The sequence below is a fragment of the Ricinus communis genome, chromosome 5 (assembly GCF_019578655.1).
Source record: "Ricinus communis isolate WT05 ecotype wild-type chromosome 5, ASM1957865v1, whole genome shotgun sequence".
Taxonomy (NCBI): Eukaryota; Viridiplantae; Streptophyta; class Magnoliopsida; order Malpighiales; family Euphorbiaceae; genus Ricinus; species Ricinus communis.
The window spans coordinates 21,278,804-21,297,881 of record NC_063260.1 but is presented as its reverse complement, the minus strand read 5'-3'; the positions used below and the strand labels follow the sequence as shown (position 1 = coordinate 21,297,881).

General features: G+C 29.7%; 2 protein-coding genes, 1 long non-coding RNA gene and 2 pseudogenes across 4 annotated transcripts; 4 read left to right on the top strand and 1 right to left on the bottom strand.

The window, feature by feature from the left end:
- Positions 1–202: 202 nt before the first annotated feature.
- LOC107261282 lies at positions 203–2,497 on the top strand (annotated as a pseudogene).
- A 3,460-nt stretch (positions 2,498–5,957) lies between these two features.
- On the top strand, positions 5,958–6,994 carry LOC8284040 (protein SRG1). The gene is made up of 2 exons (XM_015719492.3): positions 5,958–6,431; positions 6,862–6,994. Exons 1-2 carry the CDS (start codon positions 6,184–6,186, stop codon positions 6,863–6,865), a joined length of 252 nt encoding a protein of 83 aa, XP_015574978.1. The 5' UTR covers positions 5,958–6,183; the 3' UTR covers positions 6,866–6,994.
- Positions 6,900–11,354, top strand: LOC8284039 (protein SRG1). 2 transcript variants are annotated; one of them, XM_048373781.1, is made up of 5 exons: positions 6,900–7,038; positions 7,960–8,226; positions 8,337–8,584; positions 10,142–10,466; positions 10,950–11,354. In XM_048373781.1, exons 2-5 carry the CDS (start codon positions 7,969–7,971, stop codon positions 11,199–11,201), a joined length of 1,083 nt encoding a protein of 360 aa, XP_048229738.1. In that variant the 5' UTR covers positions 6,900–7,038; positions 7,960–7,968; the 3' UTR covers positions 11,202–11,354. The 2 variants fall into 2 exon arrangements, with proteins under 2 accessions (XP_048229738.1, XP_002519761.2); XM_002519715.4 differs by lacking the exon at positions 6,900–7,038 and having other exon boundaries at positions 7,482–8,226.
- A 1,897-nt stretch (positions 11,355–13,251) lies between these two features.
- Positions 13,252–14,693, top strand: LOC107261281 (annotated as a pseudogene).
- A 951-nt stretch (positions 14,694–15,644) lies between these two features.
- LOC8284038 lies at positions 15,645–18,488 on the bottom strand. The gene is made up of 2 exons (XR_001535264.3): positions 17,669–18,488; positions 15,645–15,941 (listed from the first exon to the last, which is right to left on the bottom strand). It is a non-coding gene; the product is annotated as an uncharacterized LOC8284038 (long non-coding RNA).
- Between the last annotated feature and the right edge of the window lie 590 nt (positions 18,489–19,078).

Here is a 19,078-nt window from a genome sequence, read left to right as displayed (position 1 = left end):
AAGAAAAAATGAAGGGTTTAGATACAAGAATGACACAGAATTAAAGGAGCTCATAACAAGAACATCCTCCACAATTGTATCATCACCAACCTGCAGAGGGAGTAGGCCATTCACTTCTCTAATTCTAATTTTAGATTAAAAGGTATAAGTAGATTGATATACCTGGCTTGTCAGTTAACTTTAAAATTATTGTAATTATTCTCATCTTCCAATTGATGAGAAGAAGAAATTTTCACAAAAAGAAGGAGAGATTGAAGGGTTAGGCCAAGCCTTTGTTAGATCTGAAGAACAAAAACTTGATTGGGCTGATAGGTTCTTCCTCACCACTCTCCCTACTCATTTGAGGAACCCTCATTTGTTTTCTTCCTCACCACTCTTCCGCTAAGGTTTGTCTCTCTGTAACCCACCTCCCGATACCTTTTTCCCCTCTCTTTTTTGCCGTGAGGTTCTTAATTAGGTCTACTCGTGTTGGTTACTATTTTATTCTTTAAAATTTATTATTTTATAAGATAAGATAAGATTGCCTTTTAGATGACGTCTGGCTAACTGTTCATCTTTAAAAACAGTCCAAGAAAAATGGTGATATTTATTTAGATTTGATATATACATTATAATTAATAAAAAAATATCACATATTAAAAGTGTTTATATTTTATTATTTAAAAGTAATAAATACGTGTCAAGTGTCAATCTTTAAAAATCAAGAATTTTATACTCTTAATGTTTAAAAACTAATTATCCTTTTAAATATCATTTACCTCTTCATTCTTGACAAAAGTAGCTTTATAGCTTTTATTTCTATGCATTTTTTGTAAAACTAATGGTTTTTTCTTTAGCTTGAAAGATAATACAATTAAAGAACTAACTTAATAAAATTTATGATTTGATTTTTTGGTTCCTTATCAAAATTACATTTTTAATATTCAGTAAAATTAATAACTAATTAAGACAATATTTCTAATTAAAGATAATTATTTTAATTTAATAATTTAAAATTAATCTGTAAATTCGTAAAATATCGTTAAATATAAAAGCTTTGAAAATATTGAATATTGCTAGGATTAATGATGCTAAGAACTAGAGTAAAAAAAAAAATGAATATTAACTAATTATTTTTGTCAGACTTCAAATTATTATTTTTTTATCAGCTTAACTTAATAAAAGAATTATTTTGGATGAACTTAATATTTGATTATAAGTTAAGGATTAAATTGAAATTGTTTATGAGTTTGTTCAACCATCTTGCCTTTAGCCAAAAGAAATAATAATTAATGTATAAGAAGATTGGAGGGTAAGAAGCTAATCTAGTAGTGGTGTTAAGTTGTAATATTCGTTTTCTGGTTGTATATTTTTCAATTGTACTATTCTTCGTATGTAAATTTGAAATGTTGGTTTCTTACTTTTTTTTTTACCTAGACTTGATTTCAAGTGTATTTAGGAAAGCCTAAGGACTTGAATAGTTGGCAGCACTTTATTATATCTTTTTCATATTAAAATCAATTAATTAAATTATTCTTATAAATATAAAAGCAAAACTAAACCAATTAGGTTAAGGTTTTTAAAGACAATAGTTCTTGAACTTATAATTTAATGACAAATGATATATGATTAAATAATAAATGGCAGATTTGACCTTTTTGAACGAAACATTAATTACTAAAGACTTGATTAAGATATGAGAATAGATTTATTTATCATCCCCATATACGTACTGTTTATATGTAGTATATTCATATTTAAATCTTGAATCCTGAAAAGTTATTAATTATTATATTCCTCTTTAATATCTGACAATTTCTCAATTTCTTTTGTATATCTTATTTAGATACACTAGAAGCCTGCTCGAATGAAGTGAACAAACTTGGCAAAAGCCCTAAGAATAGAACCTAGTGATATGATGGAAATGTTTGAAGAAGGATGGCAGTCAATGAGATATTGTCATAGGCCTCTCCCCTCATTCAGACAGTGGTGGATTCACTGTCCTTCCCCAGATCAACGAAACTGAAGGACTCCAAATTAAGGACGAGAAATGGGTTCCTCTTAAACCCCTACCTAATGCTTTCGTGATCAATATCGGAAACACTGTGGAGGTTCATAATTAACTTGCACTAATTAATATTTTATTCTTTTGGAGGCTAGAGATGTTTTTAAGAGAACAAAAGTGTCAGGTATGAATTCTGAATCTCTTCTAGTATATATGAAGCTAATATCCGATCATTAAGTTAATGTATGATGATTTTGCCAGATTCTGACAAATGGAATTTACCAAAGCATAGAGCACAGAGCAACAATCGATTCATTCAATGCAAGACTCTCCATCGCCACATTTTGAAGTCCAAGGTTGGATGTAGAACTGGGTCCAATGCCAAGTCTTGTTACTCCTGAAACTCCAGCATTGTTCAAAAGAATCCAAAATTCAGATTATGTGAAGGGATATTATTCTCGTGAACTAGCTGGGAAATCATATGTTAATGCTATTAGGATTAATCCAAAATGAAGGCTGCCAAGTATACTATATGTAATTTATTTATGCAGTGTTTGGTTGTACTTGGTAGTACTCAGTTGCTTTAGTTAGTAGTACTTAGTTTGTTAATTAGACAATATAACTAAAAATGCTAACATAAGATTTATTATAATATTTATTATTATAAAAAAAATACAAAATTAGTTTTATAAAATTAATTTTAAAAGAGATTTTTATTACTATATATTTTTAATAAGAATAATAATAGCCAAATAAAAAAATCACATAAGGTATTAGTAGGAAATTTTGAATTAATACACGAGAACAAATAAAACTCTTACCATGTCGTAGAGTAAGTAGCCAATCCCTTGAGATTGGTAGGCTGTGTTTGTAGCCATTTTTTCACATATTTTTGAAATTTTTATCAATTCTATTATATTTTTATATTTTTATTAACCGTTAATAGTCTTTAATAAAAATATAAATATAAATTAAAATAATTAATAAAATAAAAGTAAAAAGATTAAATATTTAATATTGTATCTCATCTTTTATTTTATACCTTTAATCATTATTATTATGTGAAGGTAGATTTTTCTAAGATAGAACTCAAAGCTTTAATTTATCATAATATAAAATTTATTATTATATAGGAATGTCAATAAGTTGAGAAATTTTAAATATTTAACCCTATTTAATTATAATAAAATTGTTTAAAAGTATATAATCGGATTTTAGTAGATTTTGATTTAAATTTTCACACTCGTAACCTGTTTAACTGAGAATTGGATTTTGCAGATGTGGGTAGTAAGTATCCATTTAATATTTTATATTTTATTTGTATTATTTATTTTTATTTGGTTAATTTAGATTTTATAATTTTTTCTTTGTTTAACTAAAATGTTTGTGTCATTATGATATTAATTTATTATTTATTATTTATTTTTATTAGTATGTACATTAAATGAATTTATAATGTTGGTATATATTTATTAATTGCATTTAGTTCTACAAAAGAATCTTTAGTAAAACCCCATTATCTAATTAAATACTTATCAAACAATGTATTTATAAATATAATTTATAATCGTATTTAAACTTATTCGTGCAGTACGTGGTAATACTAATGATCTTTAACAGATAGTACAATTAAAATTTTAAGTTAATTTAATACGAATTTAGATAATTATATTTTAAACTAATTTCAATTGAGATATGCCTAAAACTTTATCCATTATTATGTCTTATAACCCAAGTTAAGACTAGAACTTTTTATGATTATTTAAACATTATTTTCATAAAATATTACTATAATCCTGGAGGCTAATGATTTTTGGCCAGCTTCTGAGACTAGGGCACTTGAACAGAGTTTCCTAGCGTATTCCATTGCCGTCACAAGGATGTAACTACAAAAAAAAATTGGCTAAATACATTAATGACTTTCTAAACTTGTCATGTTTTTACAATTAGCTTCCTAACTTTATTTTGATTTTAACTTTGCTTGTTAGTATTTTTAATCCCCAATTGTTAGATGTTATACACGTGTTCTATACGTTTACTAAAATATGCATTAAAAAAATTTAAAATGAATTGTTTATTATTAAGAAATAATATTATATTAAAAATAAAAGAATAGAAATTGAAAGTTAAAAATTAAAACCCTCCATTTTGATTATAAAGGATATTGCATACAGATTATATTTTGTTCTTCTATTAAGAATCTCAAAACTGCAGTCAAAGAGAGAAGTTCAGATCTTCCATTGATAAAGATCTAAAAGCTCTTCCTTCTATATTCTTTTTATTCAGAGAAGAAACAAAATAAATAATAAAAACTTCTAAAGCAATCATGTCAAATGATTTGTGTTTGAATTTAAAAAAAAAATTATGAATTGCTTATGTTATTTGGGTGGTATGAGTAACGGTGGTGGTGGGAAAGGCCACTAATCACCACCTAATGGCCACCACTGAAATGGATAGTGGACAATGGCCACCAATCATCGCTGCCAGAGACATCTAGTACTCCAACATCATCGGACTCGTTTGGAGCACAGGTTTCACCCGTGTTAGACATCAATAACAATGATTGTTAAAACATCTCGGTTAATCACAATCCTAATCCATATGAGTAAGTTTGTTATTCAAATTCTATGATTTTTTCATTTGATTATTTTAATCAAGGATTGGGTTTTCAAGCTATGGAGTAGAACAATACTAACCAAGATTTAGTGGTGGCTATGAAGGTGGTAGGGGGTGACCGAACTTAATGGAGAAAAGAGAGCTCGATTCGCTATTTAAAAACACGCCACTATGTTAGGATATGTTGTCGGAGGAAAAGTCGACAGTACAAGTGACACAAATAGGCTTCTATACAATGATGGTGAATATCCTTCGTCATCTCTATTGAAAGAATGAGGTTTCTCATTTGTTGGTCTATTGCCACAAAGCTAACGAGTTCAGAGTGATTGGGTTGATGGGCGAGTCGATGGGTGTTTTTTTGTTTTTCATTGTCTTTATTGTTTTTATTATTATAATTAATAGTGTTAGTTAAAAATTATTATTTTAATCTTTCTGTTAGTGAAAGGAGTTAAAATAATAATGGATATAGTTGGAAACTCTAATTGAATCATAATTGAATTCAATGACTTAATTCTAAAAACAGGATAAGTCTAAGGGGCCATTCATATATTTAGCCAAAAAAAATAAAATAACTAGAGATTTGCTCAGCCATCGCCTTCTAAAGTCAACGGAGACACATGTTAACATCAATTTCCTTTCGTTCTTTATTAAAGAGAATCACACGTCATGTCATACAAGTGAATCTTTATCTGAAGTTTTTTTTGGCAAAAGAAATATTTATCCTTATAACTTCCTTTTCAGAAAGAAAAAGAGAGGCATGGAGGATTTTTTAAGAACAAACTTAGAAAACATATTCATGATTTTGAGTAATTTCAGACAACTGTTAAGGAAAAGAAATTTCTCAATTGAGAGTGATACAGAGGCAGGGAATTCGTCAACGGAAGAGGGAAGTTGTTCAGCAAACGGGGCTTCCTCAAATGAGCAGAGAGAGTGGTCACTCTGCCGGGGACTTCAATATCTCTTTTACGATACAATATCATCTGGACTTTTTCTCAATTTAATGAAAAGTAAGATTTTATTTGTAAATTTATAAAATTTATTTATAAATTTAAAATTTATGTCATGAAGTAAAAATTAATTTAAAATTATATATATAATTATATTTATGTAAAATTAAATATAGTTAAATAAAATTTTTAAATGAATCTCACATTCGCAAGTTAATATATTCCATAACACTAAAATATTTTTTTCTATGAAATTATTTTATTTTATTTTTTTTTAAATATTTTTTTCAAATAAAATAAATTTCTTTATAAATTTCAGTCAAATATAATGAGTAATTTCATAAAATTTTATTAATACATAGCGATTTTTAAATTTTTTTTGTTAGTTTGTATATCTTTTAAATTGATACAGATAAGACTTATCCCTCGATATAAATCTCACATTACGGTTTTCACTATCCACACATTGATGATGGTAAGAGACAAAAGAAAATTCTAGAGCAGTATGTCCCTCCTTAATAAAGAAGCAAAAAAAATAATTGATGTTAACGTGTGTATCAGTTTCCTTTGGAAGGGCGACGGCTAAGCAAATCTCTAGTAATTACTTTTCTTTGTGGTTACATCTCTCTGACGGCAATGGAATTAAAACCAACAGCATTAACGCTAGGAAGCTCTCTTCGAGTGCCTGAGCTAGCAAAGAAATCATTAGCCTCAGTCCCGACTAGATATGTTAGATCCGATCAAGACCCTCCATTTATTCCCACTTCTTCTTCTTCTTCACCTCAAGTTCCTGTTATCGACATGGAGAAATTGCTTTCTGAACAATTCATGGATACTGAGTTGGAGAAATTTCATAACGCTTGCAAAGATTGGGGGTTCTTCAGGTACGAGTAAACACTTTTCAAGGGCTCTTCTTTTCCTCGACTATTCCCAACTTCAAGTCATAGCTAATGGTATATTTAGTTGAAATCTATAAAAAAATTAATATTATTTTAGAAAATAAATAAGAGAAAAAATAAAATATAAATAATAAAGTCGAAAAAGATACTTTTGTATTATAGAATGTATTGACCTATTAATGTAAAATTCATTTAAAAATTTTATATATTTAGTTTAAATTTAGTTTAGTTATAATAAATTCCATACAAATTTGATTATATAGAATACTAAATTAACTTTTACTCCATTTCAAGTATATAAATTTTTAATTTCAAAATAGATTCTATAAATATTTTAGACTTCAACCAAATACTATGTAAAATAAATATATAATTCTTTAGGTGTTTTAAATTGTCTTGCGTGTACGGCGTGCAGCTAATAAACCATGGAGTGTGTCTTTCATTGGTGGAGAAGTTGAAGTTAGAAGTCCAAAACTTTTTTGATCTTCCAGCTGATGAGAAGAAGAAATGTTGTCAAAAAGAAGGGGATATTGAAGGCTTTGGCCAACTCTTTGTTGTGTCTGAAGAACAGAAACTTGACTGGTCTGATATGGTATACATCACCACTCTCCCTACTCATCTGAGGAAGCCCAATTTGTTACCTAACTTCCTCCTTCCATTAACGTATGCATACCCTAGCTCCTTGTCTCTCACAGATTAGTTATAATTTAAGAATAAGTACAAAAAATTCTCTGCGATTTTATTGTGTAACTATGTATATTTTTAGACTAAAAAAATATACATTATTATAAAACGTAACAAAAATTAGTATTTTATTATTAAAAGTTTATAATTCTCAAGGATTTAACTATCGTCGTTTTGACCAACTATCAATATTGTATTCCTCATGTCTGATAAGTTGAATTTAAAATTTAACAATTTCTAATTTTATTTTATAATAATTAAATTCTTGCGAATAAAATATTTTAATAATGAGATATTTATTCTTATAATGATTTATAGCCACCTTACTTTTTATCTAAAAAAACATACTTAAATGGAATTTCTTTCTTTGATTGGGTAGGCAGCTTTCAACTCCTAATTCAAATTAATAATAGAGAAAATAATTATGAGATAGAATAAGTCAAAGTCCGACTCAATGTGCTCCATGGATTAAGGGAAGAAAATAAAAATGTTAAATTTTTATATCAATCAACAAGTATAATAAAGGGAATCGTAAGTTATGTATAAAGAAAAACTAAACATAATTATATAAATAATTATGAAATAGTTTGACTAGACAAATCATGCGACGATAAGACATTTGATTACCTTCAATTATTGAAGTTTAAACAGAAGGGCAAGTGGATGAAGTATAGGACCACTTAGAACGAAATAGATGAATAAATGAAAAAGAAGACTAAAATATAATATGCCTTTTGCCAAAAAAATAATGGATGTTGGTGTGTGTATCAGTTGCCTCTAAAAGGCAATGGCTAAGCAAATCTTTAGTTAATTTTAATTATCTTTGTAGTTCTAGGCAATGGAATCAAAAGTAACAGCATTAACGCTAGGAAGCTCTCTTCCAGTGCCCAGCGTTCAGGAGCTGGCAAACAAATCATTAGCCACAGTCCCAACTAGATATGTTAGATCCGATCAAGACCCTCCATTTATTCCCACTTCTTCTTCTTCTTCATCTCAAGTTCCTGTCATCGACATGGAGAAATTGCTTTCTGAACAATTCATGGATGCTGAGTTGGAGAGATTTCATCATGCTTGCAAAGATTGGGGCTTCTTCCAGGTATGAGTAAACACTTTTCGAGGGCTCTTCTTTTCCTTGATTACTCCCAACTCCGAAACAAACTAATACTAAATAAATAAATTTCTGGACATGTATTTTCTGGGGTGCAGTTAATAAACCATGGAGTGAGTCTTTCATTGGTGGAGAAGTTGAAGATAGAAGTCCAAAATTTCTTTAATCTTCCAACTGATGAGAAGAAGAAATTTTGTCAAAAAGAAGGAGATGTTGAAGGCTTTGGCCAATCCTTTGTTGTGTCTGAAGAGCAGAAACTTGACTGGTCTGATATGGTATACGTCACCACTCTCCCTACTCATTTGAGGAAGCCCCATTTGTTACCTTACTTCCCGTTTCCATTAAGGTATCCATGCCCTAACTTCTTGTCTCTCTCAATTGAGTTATTTTTCTATTCATAAATCATCTCAAATTAATTCATGTGGATAGTCTTCACAACTTTGAGCTAGTTATTATTTTCAAAATCTTCCATGGCCAATTTAACTATTTTTTTTTTCAAATGAAAAAATATATTATTTTATAAAATAGTGACTATTAAGATTTACAATTTATAAAGAATCAATCACAGACACTTCGATACCAGTTATTATTATCATATCCTCGAATATAATACTATAGGTTTAGAGTTTAATAACTCCTAATTTCATTATTTGGCCACTAATTTATTCATCTGATTATCTATCAATTTTTTATGGTCAAACAACGATGCTATAAATTGTTAAGTTCTAAATTTATATTATTAAACATGAAAAATAAAATAATACTAACTTGTTAGAGTGATGGTGATTGAATTCATATAAAATAAAAAAAAATTAATAATAAAATGTTTATTTTTGTCATAATTTATAGCACATAACTTTTCTTATCTAAAAAATACACTTAAAATTATTACAAGATAAAAGTTACAAGATACCTGTTCATACTTATTATATTATTTAATTATACCAATAAAATAGTCTTTTTAATTAATTATAAGTTTGTCTAGTAATCCGGAAAAATCCCTTTTAAAAAATATATAGAATAAAGATCAATTACATGCAGTAAAATAAAAGAAGAATTAGAAAAATATAGATTTATAAATTCAAATTCAATGCTGTTTCAATTTATGCGATTGCATCTTGGGTAATTGGACAGGATCAAGAAAAATTAATTTGTGATATAAAGTTTAAAAAAAATGAAAAGTTGGGAGATGATATTTCTTTAATTACTCTAATTTTTAGCATAATTAAATTCTAGTAAAATATAAATATCTTAAAAGTACTTATATTAATTAAAATATTAAAATTCATATAATTTAATTTTAAATTATTAAAATAAAGTAGATAGTGTTATTATTATTAATTTTATTACAGTAGAATTGTAATTTTGATAAAAAATTTGAGGATCAAATTATATTTTTTTAACAATTTAGATTTTTTGAAGGCTTTTGAAAAATACCTTTCATTTCTCAATCCACTACTTAGTGATTTGAAGAGGTTATTGTTTAAAAAATCTATATTATCTTCTAAAACTTTCATTTATTATTCATTCTTCCCAAAATGAAGTAAAATTTAAAATTTTACCTTACCTTCTAAAATTCAACCCTCATTTACTTTACAGAAACTTATCTTACTTACTCTCAATTTCGCCAAGCAGAGTGTTAAGATTGAGGGAGAAGAAAAATTGTTAACCCAAAATCTCTACTTCTACATTATTTGAATTAGATTTTAATAATTTTAATTATAAGAGATTTTCTATTATTATTACTTAAACGTAATGTCTGCTCCTAAGATGATTAATGAAAGTACCACACGCATGGATAAGATGTTTTATTTATTAAGAACAATTTTATAACTATATTTTCAAAAAAGTATTTTAACTTATTTATCTCCAATTGTTTTTTTTTTTTTTTTTTTTGCAATAGAGATGTTGTAGAAGCTTACTCAAAAGAAATGGAAAATCTTGCAACGGAAATTTTGAATTTAATGGCAAAAGCTCTAAAAATGGAAACCACGAATATGATGGAAATCTTCGAAGGAGGATGGCAGTCGATGAGAATGAATTATTATCCTCCATGTCCGCAACCAGAGCTGGTCGTTGGCCTCGCTCAACATTCAGATGCTGCTGGCCTCACCATCCTTTTACAAGCAAACGAAACTGATAGACTCCAAATCAAGAAACATGGGAAGTGGGTTCCTATTAAGCCTCTCGCTAATGCTTTTGTTATCAACGTTGGAGACATTCTTGAGGTAATTGTTAACAAGCCTATTAATTAACCAAATCTCATTATATTCTATTCAACTCCTAAAATTTTTATTTATTTTTATTGAGCTCTTATATTTTTTTTATTTAAATTAATCACTTTTTACATATATTTTGTAAGATTTTTATTTATTATATTAAGGGTTTGTATTTTTATTTTTAGTCTAATTAAAGACTTTTGAGTTTTCAATTAAAACAAAAATAAAAATTTAAAGGTTCAATTTAGAAAATAAAAATAAAAAATTTAACAGTTTAATAATATATATATTGTTTATCAGTATATTATTGAATATTAGTATTTATAAATAATTTTTTATATTTTATTAGATAGATTTCGATCAAACATAAACGCTGATTCTTGAATGGAATTTCACACTCTTAGTATCACAAAACTAAAGCATATTAGTCTTAGTTTTATAAATAATATTAGTGATACTGATATATCTTTCCAAAAATGGTTAAATTGGCAGATTCTGACAAATGGAATGTACCCAAGCATAGAGCACAGAGCAATAGTGGACTCAGCAAAAGAGAGACTCTCCATTGCCACATTTTGCAGCCCGAAACTAGATGCAGAGGTGGGTCCAATGCCAAGTCTTGTTACTCCTGAAACTCCAGCTTCGTTTAGAAAAATTGGATATACAGACTATATAAAAGGATTCTTTTCTCGTAAACTTGATGGAAAATCATACGTTGATGTGCTTAGAATTAATCCGAAATGAAGGCAGCAAAATGAATGAGAGCTAAACGGATAAAGAAACTCAGTTGTGTCTATACAATAATTATCTTCAAATGTCGTCTCTATGTAAAATCTTTTAATCTATAGATTTAATTTAAGTAATAATCCTGCAGGCATTACTGCCATTGCTGCCAAATGATGAAGTTGGAGTTTCTTGGCCAAGATTAGTGCCCAGCTAGTTCCTTCTTTTATTTTCCTTTTTGCTGTTATCCAAAAAAGTAATAATCTTGGAACTAAAAATAACCTTGGCATTGCGAAGCTCTTTCTTTTAACAGGTATGGAGATAAAATAAGTCAAAATCCAACTCACTGGGCTCCATGGACGGATTATGGGGAAAAGGAAAAAAGAATGTTGAATCTTCACACTAATCAATAATTAAAATAAAGAAAATTTCAAGTTATAATAAATATAGAATAAATTAACATAATTACATGAATAAGAAAAGCAACGAAAGAAACATTCGAATACCTTATAAAAAACTATTAATATTTGATAACCTTCAATTATTGAAGTTTAAACTAGAAGAAAGATGATCAATTAATATTTAAATGTACAATGTTTTCAACGTTCAGTTAAATAGAAACTTAAGTTTGAGGTATGATATTATATTCAGGTTTTTTCTTTTACTTTAGATTTGAGTTCTTATCCGCATACAATGAATGTCCTTTTGTCAAAGGGACCATCTTTAGATAATGGTAGCAGGTTTTCTTTCTTTTGAAACCGGAGGCAGATTTTTCTATCGCACCCAACACTTGACGAAAAAAGAAAAATCGGACTTTGCCACTGGAACTGATCAGCTGAGACAACCTTCAAAATCCGCAACTTCGACTTTGATAACAACTGTAAATAAGGAGAATACTATGGCACTCACACATACATGATGTGCGCTTTTTGCCATTTTAGGGCAAATTAACATTTTAGTATAATGAAAAGACTTTAAGGGAGAGTTAAAATTCATAACGCTATTTTTTAATAAGATTAAAAAATAATATTTTGTTTGATTGAATTACATAAAATATATAAGATTTATTTATAAATTTAAAATTTATGTAGTTTAAGAAAGTCAAAGTTAATTTAGAATTTCACATAATTAAATTTATGTAAAATTTATTATAATTAAATTAAATTCTAACAAAATCGGTAAAATTTTTAAATAAATTCAACATTAGTTTATCAATATATTTCATATCACTAAAATCTCTTTTTCAATATTATTATTTTAATTATTTTTTATATAAATTAAATTTATCCTTTAGTAAATTTTAACTAAATGAAATATTAAAAATAGTCATAATTTTTAAAAATTTAGGCGGCTATGGCTCCCCCCTGGTTTCTTCTCCCTCCACCGATTAATGGCAGAAGATACAAAATTCTTTTTCAATTAAAATAAATTCGCAAAACAATTTTTTCTCTAAATCATTTAAGAGGAGGGATACAAGATTGTCTCCCCATTGAAAGTGGTGAAATATGACTTATCTTTGCTATGTAAACTAATAAGATTACCTTAAGTTGGTCAAATCTTTCACCATGACTCTAAATTGGAGAACTTTTTTTACCTATCAATTTACCCTAAAACGGAGGGAAATTAACCCTATAAATCATAGCTTGATAAGCTGTGAAAGTCAGGAGGGACAAAACACAAGGAGATAGGGGGGCAATAAACTAAAGTTTGTCATAGAGTAAATGCTGCTGGACTCACCGTCTGTGAAGGTTGAATTTCAGCTAATTATAAATTGAAATATACTCTATATTATGATAAAAAATAAAGTTTCTAAAATTTATTTTAAAAGATATTTCTTTATATAGTAGTGTTTGTATAAATATTTTTAAAAAATATTTATTATATTATGTTTTATTTTATTATATAATTTTTTTAATTTTATTTATATAATATAGTAAGATATTTATGTATTTTTTTTATAACTATTCACTAATAAGATTAAGTATTAAACTAAAAAAAAAAACTATTATAAGGAAAGAGTATCACTATTACAAAGAGTGAAGATCAAAATTAAGAATTCTTCAATCCGCCAATGGAAGAGAAAAGGAAATATTGGCAAAAACAAGGTGAAATGGTGGGATTTGGAGAGGCTTTGTGAACTAAAAACTTGATTGGGAATATCTTCTACATGATCGCTCTTCCACATAATTTGAAGAAATCTCACTTATTTTTCGAGCTTTCTGTCCCATTCAGGTCTTCTCTCTTTTTCAGAATCTGAAATTTCCTGATCGTAATAAGAGGCAAATTTCAAGAGTAGACATTGTACACAGTATTGCAGGTTCAATCCCTTTATAAAATAAATAAATTTATTGGCTCTGATTTTAACTACGAGTCTTTTTATGTGCATGTGTATAGGGCCACCTTAAAATATTACTCGATTGGAAACGAAATTTTTTGCCTTGAGAATCTTCAACTTTATGGCCAAAGCTCCGGGGATGGAACCTAAAGAAATGAGAGAAACATTTGAAAAAAGGTGCCAGAAAATGAGAATAAACTACTATCCTCCATGCCCACAACCTGAGTTATGGAGTTGGCCTCACCATCCTCCTTCAAGTCAACGAAGCAGATGGGAAGTGGGTTCCTGCTAGCTAAACCACTTCCTAATGCTTTTATTATTCAAAATTGGTGACATTCTAGAGATAATTCGCACCTACCTTTTCTAAATTACCTTAGGCTGAGAGCATCAAAACTTTCAACCAACTTATCAATAATCTAAGTCTTTTATTAATTAAGTTTAACATTCTATGATCTTATTATTAGAATCTCACAGTAGATTGATAAAAAAGTATTGTGGCCTGAAGTTGAAGTTGAGTAACTATCCCATTTTTTACTAAAATTAGACCTTATGATTTTATTTTTATTTTTTTCTTTTTAGTAATAAACTTTCTTTGTTAGTTTCAAATTGAATTTACTTAAACAGATTCTGGTCTATATCGGCTGGAATAGAAATATACTCTTAGAATTTACCACATTAGATGACACATTAATGGATAATTTAATTAATCTATTGAATTGTTAACAGATATATGGCATCTAATATAGTGACTTTTAAAAACATATTCCTCTTCCAACTGACACACCATCCGAAGTTTATGGGTATCCCTTTAGTTAACTCATATGAAAATAAAATAGAAATCTTGGTAGCAAAAATAAAAACAATTAAAGTTAATATCAGACCAGGACAGTTACCTCTGAAGTTTAATATTATCCGCAAGTTGTGACAAATGGAATTTGCGAAAGCATCGAGTATAGGGCATCTGTTAACCCCGAGAGAAAGAGAGGATATCCATTGCCACATTTTATAGCCTGAAACTAGATGGAGACATGGGTCCGGCGTCAAGCCTTATTACTCCAGAGAAACCAGCATTATTTAGGAAAATCGGAGTCGCAAATTTCTTCAGAGCATATTTTTCAAAGAAACTTAATGGAAAATCATCTCTTGGTTTCTTAAGGATTCAAAACGGAGAAGCCTAAAGAATTAAATTTCTACCTACAAGAAGCAAATGATGAACGGATTGGATTGTCATTTGATCGCACTTGCGTTGCTATGTTTCTTAAAGAAATTAGTTATTTAACATGTGAGACCGAAATCAGCATTCCGACAGGCTATCTGCTGGAAAATTGCGTCAAAGAGTTTCACTGAGAACCACCGATTCAAAATTTAGAGAATTTTGTTTTACAAACTGAGAATTAGGATTAGGAGGACGACAAGAATTAATCCAAAACCTGAGATGAGAAAGGAAGTGCAAATTACTCTCAAAAGGGGTTTCAATTCAAAAAAGAAAAAGATAAAAAGAGAGAAAGAAGAAGAAAATTTCATTTGCTACAACAGTGGTGTCAATATCATCGACCCCATTTCCATCAACATCAACAATCAATAATCCATTTGGGGGAACATGTTGCTAATCGTTGGTCAATAAAGCCCATCACAGTGAGTAGGCGAAAGATATCTATCAGTCGAATCTTGTGCTCTACATATTCATGCAGATCATAATAGCCGTATTCACGTCTTATTTCATGAACCGAAAAACCATCTCCCCATCAATATGTTCTCTCTATGTTCTTTTCCTTTCTTCTTTTTTCTTTTCCCAAAGGCAACTCTTTTAACGGTTTTACTTCCATACAACGGAGGACAAGCTACAACTCACACAACAGTAGAAGATGGAGAAAAGAAAATGGTGGCAGATAAAGGCCAATGCTATTACACAGAACGCATAGTGCAGTCTTAGTCACTGGCCTTGGCCATTGATTCAACAAACAGATATAAGACCATAAACCGGACATATATTCCGCCATGGAATAACTAAATGTAGCTACCTGCTAGATTTTCTGGAAACAAACCTAAGCTATCATACTGCTAGAACCGGACTTTCAAAGACAACATCCATTCAGCTCATGTGGGGGACAGATAGAGAGAGATAGAGATAGAGAAAGAGGAGAATTTTGAATGTATTAAAAGATAATGATTCGAAGAAAAATCAGAAGATAAAAAAAAATTAGCACATTGTTCCTATCAGCTAAAAGTAATTTGGAGCACACTAAAAATTTACAATAACTGTCAAATATTATACATGTACCCTATGCTACACGGACCGATGGCTTCATTCCCAATATCTGAGTATATCAATGCTTTAATTCATTAGTACCTTAAAGCTAGTAAAATTTCACATTCAACGTTCAAACAGATGATGATCTTCAACAGCATCATTGTGCTGTTTAAACCTGTCAAATACAGGGGAGAAAGAAAAAGTTTAAACACAGGCCTTCACATAAACAGCATAACAAGCATAAAACTAAAAAAAACAAAAATTCATAGCAAAAAAGGATCATCAGAAGCCCCCAAACATACAACCAAATGCACTTATCACTAGCAACCAAATACTGTGAAACCTCTCCAGCAGCCATTTAGAACTGTAGATGCCAACATATGTAAGCATCTCCAGAAGTCTCTCTTGAAAAGAGTATGCAGTTTCAACTGAAGGCGCACTCAAATACCAATTTTGCATGATCATTGTCATCAAATAATTAGGAAAAAATATTTAACAAATTATGATTCCACATAGTAAAAGGACATGTCAGATGTATTAAGAGAAATGTCTCTGCCACTTAGCCTGTCTATATTGCTCATCCATGGAGCCCCTCTCATCCCAGTAATCACTATGCATACCCACTCCACACACAACAGTACAATTTTTCAGTAATTGATGGTATAATCCCTTTTCTTCTTAAAAGGCCTTTATTTACTCAGTCAAAACAAATGACAATGCAGAAGGGACTGATTACCTTAGGTAACCAGGATGATAAAGATGGCTATTATCAAGAAATCCACTTTTGCAAAAATTTGGCAAAGAAGACTAACATACCCAGCAAAAGTTGTAAAGTCTTAAGCAAGCGCATCTCTGTTTAGGAATCTTCAGGAAAACCTCCAGCAAGCAATGAACACATACCACTCACCCATGCTAAAATATCTATATTTTAATTATTTAGGGAGTTAATGTCCTAAAACTGAACAACATCATTCTCTGAAAATATTTAGTCTCAGTTAAGAAAGTGTAGAATACAATCTCCATGGCGTAATTCCCACCATCCACAGTACCCAGGGCTGCAAGTGAGCAGTGATATATTGCAAACTGCAATTCCCCCAAAGCTTAAGGTATTAATTTGCAGACCCTGATTTTTGCTACTTTCTGAGATATTGGTCCTCAATTTGGCTATTCTCAAGTTGGATGTTGGTGGTTGCTAATTCCAATGCATAAGCTGCTCATCCAGAGCTCAACCATCCATACATACCCTCATTTTTCGATTCTAGACAGACTTCTAGAGTAGCTCCTCTGTTAATAGGCCATAGAAGCAAACAGATAGACAAAGCATCTCTAAGACCCTCAAAACTCACAGGAATATCACTAGGCAATTGGTAGGGCCAATTCCTAATATAAACACGTAAAACCTTTCCTTCCCTTTCAATGCACCACAACGAGTATGAAAAATCACCTCCATTGTTCCCTTAATTTAATAAAGAATTCACTTTAAACTAAAATTATTGAAACAGAAGGGGGTAGGATGCCATTTACCAACAATAACAGCAGTAGTATCAAAGGAAAAACATAACGTGAAGAACCATGTTCTAGAATGTATAAGCACAATGTCAAAAACATATAGAGCAAAAACAAAATACCCATTATGAGCCTTGAAAAACCTCAAACCACCACAACTTCAAAATGCAAATCAAGCAACAGAAAAGATCAAAATTTGAAAAACAAACATGAAAAGCTTCAATCTTTACAAAAAACAAAACCCATAAAGTTTTTAAATTTCATTAAAAAGGGAAAAACCCAAGTGGGTCAAACACAAAACAAGACCAGACAAAACCCATCCACAAAATGCTATAGAAAAAACAATCTTTAATGTATGTCTCAAAAATCCAAAGAAGAAGATGAAAAAGAAGATACCTGTTGGGAAGCAACCAGCTTTCAGGGAACTGCAACGATAGCAAAAGAGAAAGAGCATGAACAGAAGGACCTTGGAGCTGCTCCTGAATTGAAGAGCACATCTTTACTACTACAAAAACCCTAGCTCTCTATCTAATAGAAAGAGAGAGCTAAATAAAACAAAGTTCCAAAGGGTACAAAAGAAAAGGAAATAAACTGAAGAAGGAAAAAAGAGAGTGCTTTTACGCTTAAGAATGAGCTTTGATTTAAGGAAAGCAGAGAGAGAGAGTGTTAAAATTATACAGCACGAAAGACGAGGAAGAGAGACAGATAGAGAAGAGGAAGGAAATGCTTTGTATGGTAAGTATGGTGGGGGCTTTTGTTTGCGTATCCGAGGTCTTTCGTTGTCTGTTTGAAAATTTTCTAGTATTAATAGCGCGTAGTCTTCACTGACTGTTCTCCTGCAAGCTTATCTGTTAACAAAAGAATCCCTCTTTTAACCACAACCAAACTGGTTTGTTTTCATAATGATGTTTATGCTTCCATCTTTCGGCTACTCTGTATTCGCATGGCGTTAATGAAAATGTTGACTGTCAGAAAGCAACGGGGAAATACAGATTTAAGGTCTGCATGTGTTTTTAACAGCAAATTGCAATTGCAAAATGTACCCAGGTTTTTCATGGATGTTCTATTTAGTGACAACAAGGATCTTCTTGGAGCTAATCAATTGAAGAACTTGTGTCATCATGGATGTTCTTCATGCATTGAGCATGGGTTTTTAGTCAACAATGTCTAGCATGATTGTATTCACTTTAGAAGACAATACTTCTTTTTTATCAAATCAAAGCAGCCAAACTTCTATGTTTCTCTATTCGTTTTTATAAAATGAAGCAAGGAATAAAGATTGTTTTGCCTTAAGGTGACAATTAGAGGTGTATGAACATGAAACATACTTCTATGTCCTTTCTATTTCAATTTTTAAGCGCGAGGCATATATTTATACATCTGAATATTAGTTTTAATATTTTATTTAATCTAATAAATATCTTAACCTCTACTTTTTGACCTCCTAATGGTCTCACTTTATTATTATTAAACTACAATATCAAATTCGAATCAAATAAACTTTATATGCCAAGTACATGAATTGTACCTCTATTTCTAAGGGAAAGCAAAGGCCTACGTCCTTGTAACTTTTTGAACAATTACATCCTTGTACTTTAACAAAAAAAATATATATGGACGCATGAAAATCATACTTTTAAAATTTCTCAGTGTACATTTTCATATGCATGTCTGCATAACAGTGTGACCATTTGAGAGTGGATGAGTCAATTGTCTTCATTAAACATTCAAAAATAGTAAATATTACTTTTATAATTTATTACATGTTTAATATTGATTCATTTATAGTATTTTTCTTATTTCAAA